The sequence below is a fragment of the Argopecten irradians genome, chromosome 12 (assembly GCF_041381155.1).
Source record: "Argopecten irradians isolate NY chromosome 12, Ai_NY, whole genome shotgun sequence".
In the NCBI taxonomy this organism is placed as follows: Eukaryota; Metazoa; Mollusca; class Bivalvia; order Pectinida; family Pectinidae; genus Argopecten; species Argopecten irradians.
The window spans coordinates 40,340,504-40,353,864 of record NC_091145.1 but is presented as its reverse complement, the minus strand read 5'-3'; the positions used below and the strand labels follow the sequence as shown (position 1 = coordinate 40,353,864).

Sequence of the window (13,361 nt, the reverse complement as noted above, 5' to 3'; positions counted from 1 at the left end):
GCTATAAGGGTAGACAACCAGTGGCTATAAGGGTAGACAACCAGTGGTTATAAGGGTAGACAACCAGTGGCTATAAGGGTAGACAACCAGTGGTTATAAGGGTAGACAACTAGTTGATATAAGGGTAGACAACCAGTGGTTATAAGGGTAGACAACCAGTGGCTATAAGGGTAGACAACTAGTTGATATAAGGATAGACAACCAGTGGTTATAAGGGTAGACAACTAGTTGATATAAGGGTAGACAACTAGTGGTTATAAGGATAGACAACCAGTGGCTATAAGGGTAGACAACTAGTTGATATAAGGGTAGACAACCAGTGGTTATAAGGGTAGACAACCAGTGGCTATAAGGGTAGACAACCAGTGGTTATAAGGGTAGACAACTAGTTGATATAAGGGTAGACAACCAGTGGTTATAAGGGTAGACAACCAGTGGCTATAAGGGTAGACAACTAGTTGATATAAGGGTAGACAACCAGTGGTTATAAGGGTAGACAACTAGTTGATATAAGGGTAGACAACTAGTGGTTATAAGGGTAGACAACCAGTGGCTATAAGGGTAGACAACCAGTGGCTATAAGGGTAGACAACTAGTTGATATAAGGGTAGACAACTAGTGGTTATAAGGGTAGACAACTAGTTGATATAAGGGTAGACAACCAGTGGTTATAAGGGTAGACAACCAGTGGCTATAAGGGTAGACAACCAGTGGTTATAAGGGTAGACAACCAGTGGGTTGCCATAGTACCTGTGTATATATTATTAGGGAAGATAATCAGTCAACAGACTTATAGTAGAGGTGCCATAATAGTATATCACTAGCAACATAAACAGATGCAATATCTAAAGCTGATAAAAGTACCTAGACATCTGCAGCTAAATAATTGATATTTGTAATGAAAACTGAACTGTACATTTTGTTACAGTACTAGTACATAATTTGTTTAACTAGAGAATCTGGGTATGAGAACATTATGAGTATGTACCTAAAAGCCTGATGACATGTTAAGAGGTCTGTGATAGTGGGTAACTGGTATACTGTTCCATCTAATACCGGTATTTACCTGATAAGGCATTAAAGGATATAGTACCCAAGTAAACAGATTTAGGATTAAAATCTCCCAGCCCCTTAGCTATATTACTAAGCTATGTACACCCTACCAAACACACCAGGACCCATGTCTCCACCACACAAATATCATGTACCGGTTAAAATATCAAAAAACTAACTTATTTATACATTTATACCTTATGATAAAAAATCACAATGATTTTGCATAATTTGCTACATTTCCTGATTCTTAATTGATAAGTCAATATTTATACTGCCATACATAGACTGTAGACGAGTATGTACCACTTTTTTCATGAACATGTTAGATATATATATCAATGCAGTTTTTTTCCTTGAAATACTTGAATTCCACTCTAAATTTAAAATTTCTGTTGAGAACGTTGTAAAGCATCCTGACCATACAGCTGTAGTATTTTGGTTTGTAGATTGTAAAGCATCCTGACCATACAGCTGTAGTATTTTGGTTTGTAGATTGTAAAGCATCCTGACCATACAGCTGTAGTATTTTGGTTTGTAGATTGTAAAGCATCCTGACCATACAGCTGTAGAATTTTGATTTGTAGACGTCCACTATATAGATGAGCTTTATAGGATTGTGTAAACACACCCCCACACCTATCAGTTTAACACTCCTGTCAACGGAAGACAACAATAAAATCTTCACATCTAATGAAAGCTTACAGCAGCTTAAGATCCACCATTGTGAAATATGACAAACACAATCGAATCTCTTTAAAATGTTTTCTTACAACATTAACTTAATTATTTTCTATATAAGTACACATTAACAAAAAAATGATTTTATGTTGTCCACATGTTTTTTTGTTAAGTAAAATTACCTATGAAAAATTACAAATACTTCAGAATCAATAGTTTGATTTGGCTTGATCAGTTTGGTCATGAATGTGCCATGGCATGTGGAAGAGTCAGAGTACCCAGAGAAATCCACCAACCAGCAGACAGTACATATACCTGGCAAATGCCCCACATGGGCAATTGAAGCAAATTCCTGTCGATAGCTCTACCAATGTATGCACTATTGTGAATCATGACGATCTGTAGACTAGACTGGCCACCAGTTATATAATTATTGATAAAATTTTATCAGCAGAATTGTAATACTAGATAATCTCCCCCTCTCTAGTTTGAAACTAAAAAGCAGACATGTCCCAGAGACAAAGTCAAATTTTGGATATGTTTTTATTTATCTAGAAAATGGAGGTCAGTGTATAGAAAGACAAACCAACATGACTTCATCACCTGGTACTATGCCCATCCCCTATCAGTATATACCTCACTCTCAGGCTTATAGCCAACTGTATAAAGATCAAGGGTACCATACAGATGTGCCATAGTGATGGATAATAGGCATACATGTACAAGAAGAAAGGAGACACTAAGACTTGATGAAGATTTATTTATTTTTTTCTTTGAAAGTATTATGTACAATACAATCAAAACTATCATGATGCTGTAATATTAGCATTATATGAATTGGAGGAAGAGCCAGTGTCCAATGGTCCTGATCTGTATATATATATATCTAGAGGGGGATCGGTGTCAGCCACTGTATTACACACAAAATTTACGAATTATATATAGCTGGCCCAAAAAAACAGCTAAACCTTTGTTAATGCCTCTGTATGGAAAGATTAGAACCACACACAGATCCCAGTGACTAAATTGAAGCTAATAGAAAATATTGCCACAAGTAGTAAGCTGATCATCATGAGAACATGGAGGCCACTTCCCTGATTTGTCCCTGGCTGAGACTTCGCCCCAGTACTAGTACTATATATGTACCCGAGATATCCCAGGCCGATGACTAATTGTGACCCTAGTACTACCATGTATATGTACCTGGTATACCCCTGATGTATATTAAGCCGATGTAATTACTGCCCCAGTGTTGCCAGTACTTATTTATAAATATCAGTGATTTACAGGACTCGTCTAGATGAGTCCTGGACTCATGATTTTCCTGTGGGACTCACCTAAATTTTGAGGCCCTCTAGTATATACAGTATTTCTTTGTATTGGGACTCATCAAAATTTGAATATTAGTCTTCTGGACTCGTCTTAAAAAATTCTACATAAGTTGCTGTATATATATATGCACCCCTGATGTTTCCCAGGCCAATGACTACTTGTGGCCCCAGTACTATATATATGCACCCCTGATGTATCCCAGGCGGTGTGTATCTATCATAATATTATTGTATACAGACTACCAGGCTGTATTATATCCCCCATTACTTTCTCTACAAACACCAGCTTTACCTAATCACACACCCTCTAATTGAAGCACCTGCTTCTGTCAAATAATCTGTGCAATCAGGCCAGACCAATTCTTAGTAGTAATGCATGTGCAATATGGATTTTCTTATTCCAAATCACAATTATGTAAACAGATATGTGTTTGTCATGCTTTATATATGTCTTTCATTGTAAGACACAGACCACTGACACAGCTACCTAGATTTGAGACAAAGGAAGCCAAAAACAACAGCATATACTATCATAGTCAATGTAAATTTGATTATCATGTAAAAGAAAAAACCAAATATGTTTGATTATAATTGATTCGTCATAATCATTTGTGTCCTTCAAGCTTACTACTGGTCTTATAGGCTTCTAGAAAAGTAATGATTTTGTTTACCATTTACTTGAATCATTGGCCACTAAGCAGTATAACTGCAGTCCAGTACATGAGATCTGGATTGTCGTGACCCCGAGGAATTGAAGTGTGACTATCTGGGAGATGATGAGAGTACAACAATATAACAGAGTTGTGAGTCAATACTCAATAGTGGGGGTGAACTGTGGTTGATCAGGAAATTGTGATGGATTAAGGACAACCCAGCAGCAAAGTCTACTTATAAATGAATCCAGGCTCAGTAGAGTCAGGATATTGGATCAATGCATTGAGTCTAGTTTGACTCCTTATATACTTTTTCCTACAACCATCATGATCAATAGTCAGGATCAATGAGTTGAGTTTGGGTTTAATTCCTGTAAAAATATACTGATCTGTAGCTCAAGCTCCTATATATACCTTCAATCGGGTCATGATACAGACTGGACCAGCAAGTCGAGTTTGGGTTTCATTCCTATAATCTACTCTCAATCGAGTTACATTGTCAATAAGTCTTAATACATCTCCTGCTTTCACATATCATAACCCCTGTTACACAGATTTGCAATGCAATCATCATAATCAAATCACTACTTCATTTTATGTTTTCTAAACTGATTTATTTTGTGTGTTAGACTAGCCATGCATTATTGCCAGATTTCAGTGAAGACAATGTGTGTCTTTAGTCTGTACATGTCCGTCAGACCAATACACAACCTAGTTTTGTTTCTAATCTCCAGCTCCATGAAGACATTTGATTGAAACCTCCTGAATGTACACCAATCTCTCTGTGCCTTGATTAACAGTACAAACACAATTCTGAAAGCTTTATCACACAGTTTGCTACAGGAGAGGGAAAAAAGATGATTGTTTTCCCTACAAGGTATCTGGCTGGCATTTTTAACGTTGATGTACAAGTTTCTGTTTTGTAGAATCAAGAGGAAATTGCTTTGAAAGGTACTAATCACTAACTTTGTGCAGCTCAGTGAAATATTCACAGGCCAGGAAGTGGTTATCGTGTAATTAGGAAGTAAGCTAACAGTTTGGTTTAACAACAGCCAAGTCAGGCGTTTAATGAAGTACAATTAAAATATATGTATTACGTATACACATTATATACAGCCCTATCCCTGCAACAAGCTAACTTATATATAGCTTCAAAAGAAATCTTCCAACCTAGAACTTCCATCTGATACAAGATTAGACGAGATACAGATCTCACGAGTTCCAAAGAAATGTTTATGATTCAAGCATTCATTTATTTGAATATGTACTGATAAACCATCCTGTTTCAATAGATTCCTGTTTTAAAAAATTCTCCTCCGGATCCCCCCCATCCACCATGGCCAGGGGTCAGTGAACTGAGAAAATACAGATTATCATACATTATTATGATAATGTTATACAATGGATTACATATACACCATTCTTTTATCATGAGTTTATATTTACCTGTTACATAAAGATTATAAGACTTTTTCATCCTGGTTATAAAAAATAATGTTTTATGAATTGGTCTATTCGGTACATTATTTTAAACCTGAATATATAACTGTCTGTGTTCTTCGGTAGAAATATACACATACTATAATTATGTACAGGCACTATAGCAATAGGACTGCCGTATGATGCCAAACGTAAGTGGGTATTATACAGAAAGATCATGGCACTATAGTCTAACAACAAGCCGTTCCATAGCCATATCTATTGTCAAAGTGGCCTACCTAGAGCCACTGTTTGGTGAGACATTTTTGCTCGACATCTTTATCATATATGAGCTAGGACCAGAAGCCAGTTAGGTCTCTAATATAAACATCCGTTTCTTTAGATATGGAGTTTCAGCTTTAAGATCCACATTATTAAATAAGTTTAGCAGAAACAAATAATCACTTGATTAACATGTTTATATTTTAATCTTCATGTGAACTTGATTTGATTTTTTTTTTAATTTAAGAAGATACAATGCTATTGATTATTCTGTAGGATTAGATTGGTTACAGCACTGTAGGCTAGGTCGAGTTTTTTGTACGACGATGCCAACGTTAATGTTTGTGGTGGGGCAAGTTTCAGCACCATACATGTAGCAACCTGATTGAAATATCACGGATATCTGGGGTATTTAAGAGGATAACGGGAAAATCAATAGTATTATCAATTCTCTATGTCCAGGCTACATGTACAGCCACATGGTACTGGAGACAGTCACCATTACAGACAGTGAGCCTCACAGATATGGTCACAGTGACCTACATGCATGAACAAACTGCACTCACAAAATAACTGTTATTTCCAGTGATTGAAATATGGCTCCATGCAGATCAGTGAAGACAAATATAGCTCTGACCTTTCACTAGAGAGGGTTGAACAAAATCAATTTTCTAAATGAGGAGCCGCCCAGCTTTCCAACCAAAGCAACCAAAAGGGGATAGACAAGAGCATTATAGTGTCCCTACCGATAGACTGCTATATATTAAAGTTATGTCGTGAGCAGATGGTGACAAAAAGATTCCATTACATAAATATTTCAGGATAAGATCTCGCATAACACATCCCGATCACGTCACATCCTGGTATTGTTATGTGACAGGTGTGTGCAAAGGAATGCCTGTACAGGTATATATACTGGTGTAGGGTGTGTATACATATATACTTATGCATCCTTATATAAAATTACATACACACAATAACTCTACATAATGGGGTGATTTAATTAATTCACTCAAAACTTAATAAACCCCAAGGCAACATCTTATATCTATAGGTACATCATAATGGAAGAAAACTTGCATTTACAAAGTTTACAAAATTCAGACACTATATATATACATACATACCAGGTATATGGATACATGTATATACCCAGAATTTATTAATTTGTGTGATGTGGTTGTCTAATAATATAATTTCATCGCTTTCATTACTTAACATTCTAAAGTGGTTAAATTGTTTTTTAAACTCATACATTTTGAAAGTATTAAATGGTAGCCACGCATCTGGGCACAAGGTTTCAAACGGGTTTTTTTCATCATTTTTATCCACAATTTGCTATTAACTTTGATTTTATTCTGTGTCCTCTATATCAACAACATTTATAGCATTCTTAGATCTGTTATTTCATATCAGTATTTCATTTCTATTGCTACATTTGTCTGAAGATCACTCAACAGAATTAATAATTTATATACGAGTACAGTTTACATTTGTACATATAGCACAGGGTATGTTATTTGAGTACATCTTGGCTCTTCCCTGTTGGTATATCCGATCAGGTGTTACAATGTACACTATGTAGTATACCACATGGACAGTATTTAAAGGGCTATTCACAGTTGACATGAGGGATACCCTACGTGTTACTTACTATATGATCACAGGGTACCACAACAACTGACTAGCCAAGTGTAAATAGATTAGGTTTTACCAGAAATAATGGGCACTGATGAATCACTACTACTCTGTATAATACACCTGTGATTAATAATTAATAAACAACAATACATGCACTCTGATGTACTGAGGTTCTCATACATGTGACACAGGTACATCTAAAATACTATACATTTCTATACAATAATATTATTACCATGCATATGTACCCAGTATTAGTAATAATACTGTAATTTACAGTATATTACCTACCATGATACAGAATGTACTTATATAAAATTACAGAATGCCGATAGTCATCAATGTTTGTACAGTATATATTAGTCTATATATTTGGAAATCCCAATAACATGGCAATCACATCATAATAGATACACATAAAAAAGGTATACAGTACGTATGTTAATTAAGATCAAGATCTTTTTAATCTACTTACATTTGAACTGATAAACCAGCAGGCAGATACAAAATAAAGAAAGTGACGCCATGTCAGATTTTTTTCACATCTCTGTCTTGAATTCTGTAAGATAAATTAAAACCATAATCAACAGGTTGTATGTCTTTATGGCACAATTAGAATATTCTCATAGAATGCTATCATATTGTACACAAGCTCTATAAAATATAAGCTTAAGGCAATAGTTACAAAATAAATGAAAGAATCTATCATTCGATTTTACACTAAAAGAGCAACACTTGAAAAATAATTCTGACCAAATGCAAACATAGTGACCTACCAAGTCACCTAATTTCCTATTTTTTCATATGGTTATTTTTTTCAGAATTTAAAGAAAAGCAACATACAGTGAGTGTATACATGATAAAGAACAATATTGACAAGAATTTCTGAATTTTAACTAGAATATATATATTTTGTTTCAAAAATGTTTTATAAATCAAAAAGATTCAATATAGCATTGCATGTATAACGTACAGTCAGACCTGATCATTAAAGGACTGTGTAAAGATTATAAGGAAATCCAATGTGTCTATTTTAGCTTTTTGTGCATCATTGTCTCAATAATGATAAAAGTTGACCTACAACTTTAAACAAACTTGCATTAGTTATGCTTCTTTTTAAAAAAAAACATAAAGTTTTATTTGTCAGTAGTTTAATTTGTTTACTTTTTCTTCACCACCAGTTCTGGTCTGAACAGTTTATATGTACAAGTATATACTGGTAATTAACATTTAAGCAAGATAACTGAACAATAGTTGTGTTACTGTCCAAGATTTAAAACCTTGTAAATATATACCAAACTGCAGTGACATGATACCTCTAATGTATTTATAATGAGCAGGTGCAAAATTGAACATATATAAAATTTGATTGGCGATTATGACATATTTTTCACAAAAGTCTTTCCAGCTGAATCTCCTGCTAGACCTGGGATTTACGACTTCTACTACATCATATAACTAAGTCAGTATAAGTGAACCCCAAAGTACACAGTGTGGCACATACCGGTACTGCAGTGGCATATATCTGGGTCATCCAAATATAGGGCAGTAAGGTAAACGAAATAATATGAAACACACACATGTAAAAATAAGAATAATGCTATTAGAATGTTCCAACTGACTGATCCTTCAAATATACTCATAACAATACGAATTTTAGAACGTACCTGACATTCTTAGATCCATTTACACACGTTCCATCCACAAAGCATTATCCATTTAGAATAAAAATATCGATGTAATTATAGATAAGGAATGTACCATTTCCAACAAATAATTCTCTTATCAACTTATATCCAGTTTACCTTCGACACTTCACATTAAAATCGAGTGAAAGACCCTAAGAACAACGCGGCTTCAATATAGTCTTGATTGTTAGTCTTCAGGCTAATTTGTGTTCTGAAGATCTATAACCGGAACAGACCACTTGAATTCAGCAGCTTACAAACCACAGTGTCATTTAAATAATATACACACATACTTAATAAAATGGCTTAGAATAATTTTCGAATTTAAGGCATATTCCGGCATCTTTCGATATGGTTCCCGCTCACTCCTGCTAAAAATGTTTCCTCCCAGACCAGAAATTAATCACAGTCGCCATTTTGGCAATAATAACTCAACAACTTCCGGTGTCTTACAAAAATCACGTGACTCAGACTGCCGTTCTGTAAAAAGTAAGTTAGCCTTTGATCTTGGCAGCCTGAAGCGACGACCTCCTGAGTGCAAGATAAACAATATTAAGTAGATCCTACATGTATTATCTTTATACAACACGATTATGGTTTTAATGTATACATGCTACACAATAAAAGTATGTCCATTGTGGAAATGGCTCTTAAAAAAAATTATAAAGGCTTAGATGTTCCAGGAAAATAGAAGAAACAGGGAAAATTCAGCATATTAGTCCTACATGCATATATATATATTTTTAGATACATACACAGTTCAATAGTTTCACCAAAACACATTGTGCAGATGTATATTGAATTATGTAAAACAACAGACATCAGTAAATTAGTAAAGCTATACAAGTAGGGATATCATTTCGTATTGATTCCTACTCGAGTCTAGAACTTTTTATTTTGTAGATATTCCGTCAAAATGTGAACTCAACAATCTCTATCTTAAATCTGTATCTATGGTTTGATAAATTATCTAAAAAGGCAATAAAGGTTCCCTAGTACCTTTTTGGACTGTTCAATTTGATGGGGGTTCCATATACTTTAACGAAATCATAACGGAATATGTAAGATGAATGCATTATTTCATTAGCAGCAAAATTGCTGATATCCAACATTTTTTAGTCTATTTTAGGTAGATTAAAACAATCGTTTGTCATGCAGTGACATGCATTTTAAGCCAATATTTTCATCTTTTATTTTAAATGTTAGATCTTCAATGTAAGATACCAATGCAATTTGACTAGGTTATATTTTATTTATGAAAAAAGCCAATAAGCTAATATACATGAGGTTATTTGAAATACAGAAATTAAAAGATATAAAGTCTATGCTAACTTCAGAATCCTCTTATATAGATACCAACTAGGTTTCTCAAATTGCAAGACGACAACCTCAGGAAACGCTATTCTTTGCTACGATATGCTGAAAAAAACCTACTGTGTGTGATTTTTCATATTTAACTTTCGTTCAACGGCATAAACTTCCGATTGGAGGTCTTTTTTAGTTTTTTTTTAATCATGTGCGAATCTGGTCAAGCCACGTCATAGGAAAAATAATAGAAGGGAAGGAACTCCTACAACTGAAAAATTAACCCCTCACGAAAATAACAAAATTTAAACAGTATTGTCATAATTTTGCTGGTTTCGAAAAAACAACGTAAAACTCGTAAAAAAAAATCCGAAAAATTGTTACCAGGTATAGAACCGAATCACTCCTACTGATTGTCCCCTTCATATAACATTGTACGTGGCTGATTGAGGGTACACAAATTGATATTTCTATTTCTTACTATCTCGTTATAAAGTATCTCGTTATAAAGTATCTCGTTATAAGGAATCTCGTTATAAAGTATCTCGTTATAAAGAATAAGTTATAAAGTATCTCGCTATAAAGAATAAGTTATAAAGTATCTCGTTATAAAGAATAAGTTATAAAGTATCTATAAAGAATAAGTTATAAAGTATCTCGTTATAAAGTATCTCGTTATAAAGAATAAGTTATAAAGTATCTCGTTATAAAGAATAAGTTATCTCATTATAACGACTAAGTATCTCGTTATAAAGAATAAGTTATCTCATTATAACGACTTAATATCTCGTTATAAAGAATAAGTTATCTCATTATAACTACTAAGTATCTCGTTATAAAGAATAAGTTATCTCATTTTAACGACTAAGTATCTCGTTATAAAGAATATTTTTTCTCATTAATACGACTAAGTATCTCGTTATAAGGAATAAGTTATCTCATTATAACGACTAAGTATCTCGTTATAAAGAATAAGTTATCTCATTATAACGACTAAGTATCTCGTTATCACGACTCATAGTTATATCCTTATAGTAACATTGTGTATACGTCAGATCATATACGTGTATGCTTTTATTTCGCCTCACCAACTTTAATCTAAAACGGTGGTTCTGCTAACGTTTGTCATCTCAATATAATATCCTTATTTCCTGATTTCATAAATGCCGATATTTACTGGTTTAACACTGTTGTTGTTGTATCGTCGTGGATAAAGAAATACTAAACACATATATTTTACTGACAATGATCCTTTCCCAATCTCTGCTCGACCTCACTTAAGCCGAGGTTTGTATCACTTCGGTCGCATCATTTCACCTTAGTTTTAGTTGTTTGAATGTCAGTATTTAGTATACCAACGCACACTTTCTCAAGAATAAAGTTTCCACGTACCAATTTCTCCAGAACCCACTCTACGAGACATTATTTGACATTCCATTTATTTTCTGTTTTCCCTCCAATAAATAAAGTACTTAGTTGCGATGACAGAAATCCCGCATATCCCCAGAGCAAAGAGGACGTCGACAAGATTAGCGCTAGCCGTATTGGTGACAATAAAATTCTATCCACCCCTGGAATATGTTATAGCAAAATTGAAGGCAACGAAAAACACAGGTATTTTTGTCTTTTGATGAACATCAAAAGAATCGAATAACTTTGGAGTTTGGTGTCGCTCTCTCTGTAATCACCAAAGGAAGTATATATGCAGGCCTGTGATTGGTCTTTTTTTTTCTCTCCTTAATGCCTCTAGTTTTATTATGAGATAGTCCAGGGGTGGATAAAGCGTCAGTGATCGTAACCTATGGAGTATCGAAGATGTGTAAATTCAAACCATTCTGTCCTCGCCAGGTAGGCTAGTCACACGTACCGTAAGGCATAAAAAAACAGGACAATACAAATACTAAAATAGGATAGAGGCTACTTAATAACAGACCAAGAACAGTTAAAACTTACAATACATTCCCTGTACGCTGACCCAGAACAGTCTCCAGCCCTCTTACAAACAAGTAAGACCAGCCTACGTGCCGATGAAATGGCTAAAGACCCGTATACGAGTACTAGCCCCATAGCGAACTCCGTATTACATTGTATAGATTTTCAACGTAGACAACACTACATTCAGTCTCCTCTCGACCTGCTATCACTAATGGCACCCCGATCCTAAATATGCTGCTTCATCCAAATATTTACAAATCCAGCGGCAGGTCACCAATATAGAGATTGTTCACTACCCCTCCACCCTGCTCCGCGCAGACACGCTTACTCGTAGACCGACAGATTATTCGGTCTAGCTTACTCGATGTACACCGAAGAATTTCGATGAACCTCCATATAACCCAATCTGAAGAACACTCATTTCACTTCATGAAAGCATTAAACTTTATACAGACCGCCGTGTAAGTAGATGTTCAGAGAAGGGAAAAGCAAAGTTCTACCAACAGACCAGTCCATCCAGCCTGCAACTGGCACTAAATCCAAAGGAAAATAAAAAAAACATTCAAGAAAAAAAGACCACGAATCCGACAAATACTACAAAACCGATAACAACGCTAACTCCAATGTGTCTCCGACAACATTGAACTCACCAGACGGAGATCTAGAGAGCTAAGCACTGATCATCTTTCTTAAACTTTTATGCAATAAATGCGATAGAACACAGTTTATATAGCATAGTGACTCCCATATCCGCAGTGAATATCCGCAGATTATAAGTAGAGAAACGAAGTCCCAAAAACAATGGAATGAAGACATTCATGAGGCATTGCAGAAAAAAAGCAACTTGAAGGGGTCAAAAGATATATCAAACAAGATCTACATAGACATGATTTATTACAAACCTCACACAGAACAGATAAAAGATGACTGTCTCTAGGATAAATCGAGAAACAAACAGCAGCGTGATAAATCCCTTTACCCACTTGTTAGTCTCCATCGACAAGAATCAAACCCAAACCAACAAAGAGGAACTCCTATAGCAAACGATGAACGTTAATTCAGGCATCTAAGGCGGGGGATGGGACAAACACTTCGCAATCCTTGAACCAACTGGACAAAGAGAAATTTGACAATAGTTTCATAGAGAGGAGAAATTGAAGAATTCGTGCAAGGAGAATGAGATTCTACAACAGCTCTACAAAGCCACGAGGTACCCATCGCCAATTAAAAACCCAGCGAGGCAGCTGATGAAATATATTCTTTATTTCATTATCGGTAAGTGTTTACCAAAAAGTTCACCCGAGAGCGCTCTCAAAACACCAGTATAAAAGAGAGCAAAAAAAAGTAACAAAACATCTAACAACATAACTATC

At 34.9% G+C, this 13,361-nt stretch overlaps 1 protein-coding gene across 9 annotated transcripts in view; it reads right to left on the bottom strand.

The window, feature by feature from the left end:
* LOC138305181 (tyrosine-protein phosphatase 99A-like) overlaps positions 1–9,182 on the bottom strand; it is a 76,535-nt gene extending 67,353 nt beyond the window's left edge. For 8 of the 9 annotated variants that reach the window (XM_069245606.1, XM_069245604.1, XM_069245609.1 and 5 more), the window contains exons 1-2: positions 9,042–9,182; positions 7,536–7,619 (exon numbers count right to left, since the gene is read on the bottom strand). In XM_069245606.1, coding sequence (XP_069101707.1) covers positions 7,536–7,587 — 52 coding nt within the window. In that variant the 5' untranslated portion in view covers positions 7,588–7,619; positions 9,042–9,182. Of the gene's footprint in view, positions 1–7,535; positions 7,620–8,727 lie in introns of all 9 variants that reach the window. The other variant, XM_069245605.1, reaches the window with a different exon arrangement.
* Positions 9,183–13,361: the final 4,179 nt, after the last annotated feature.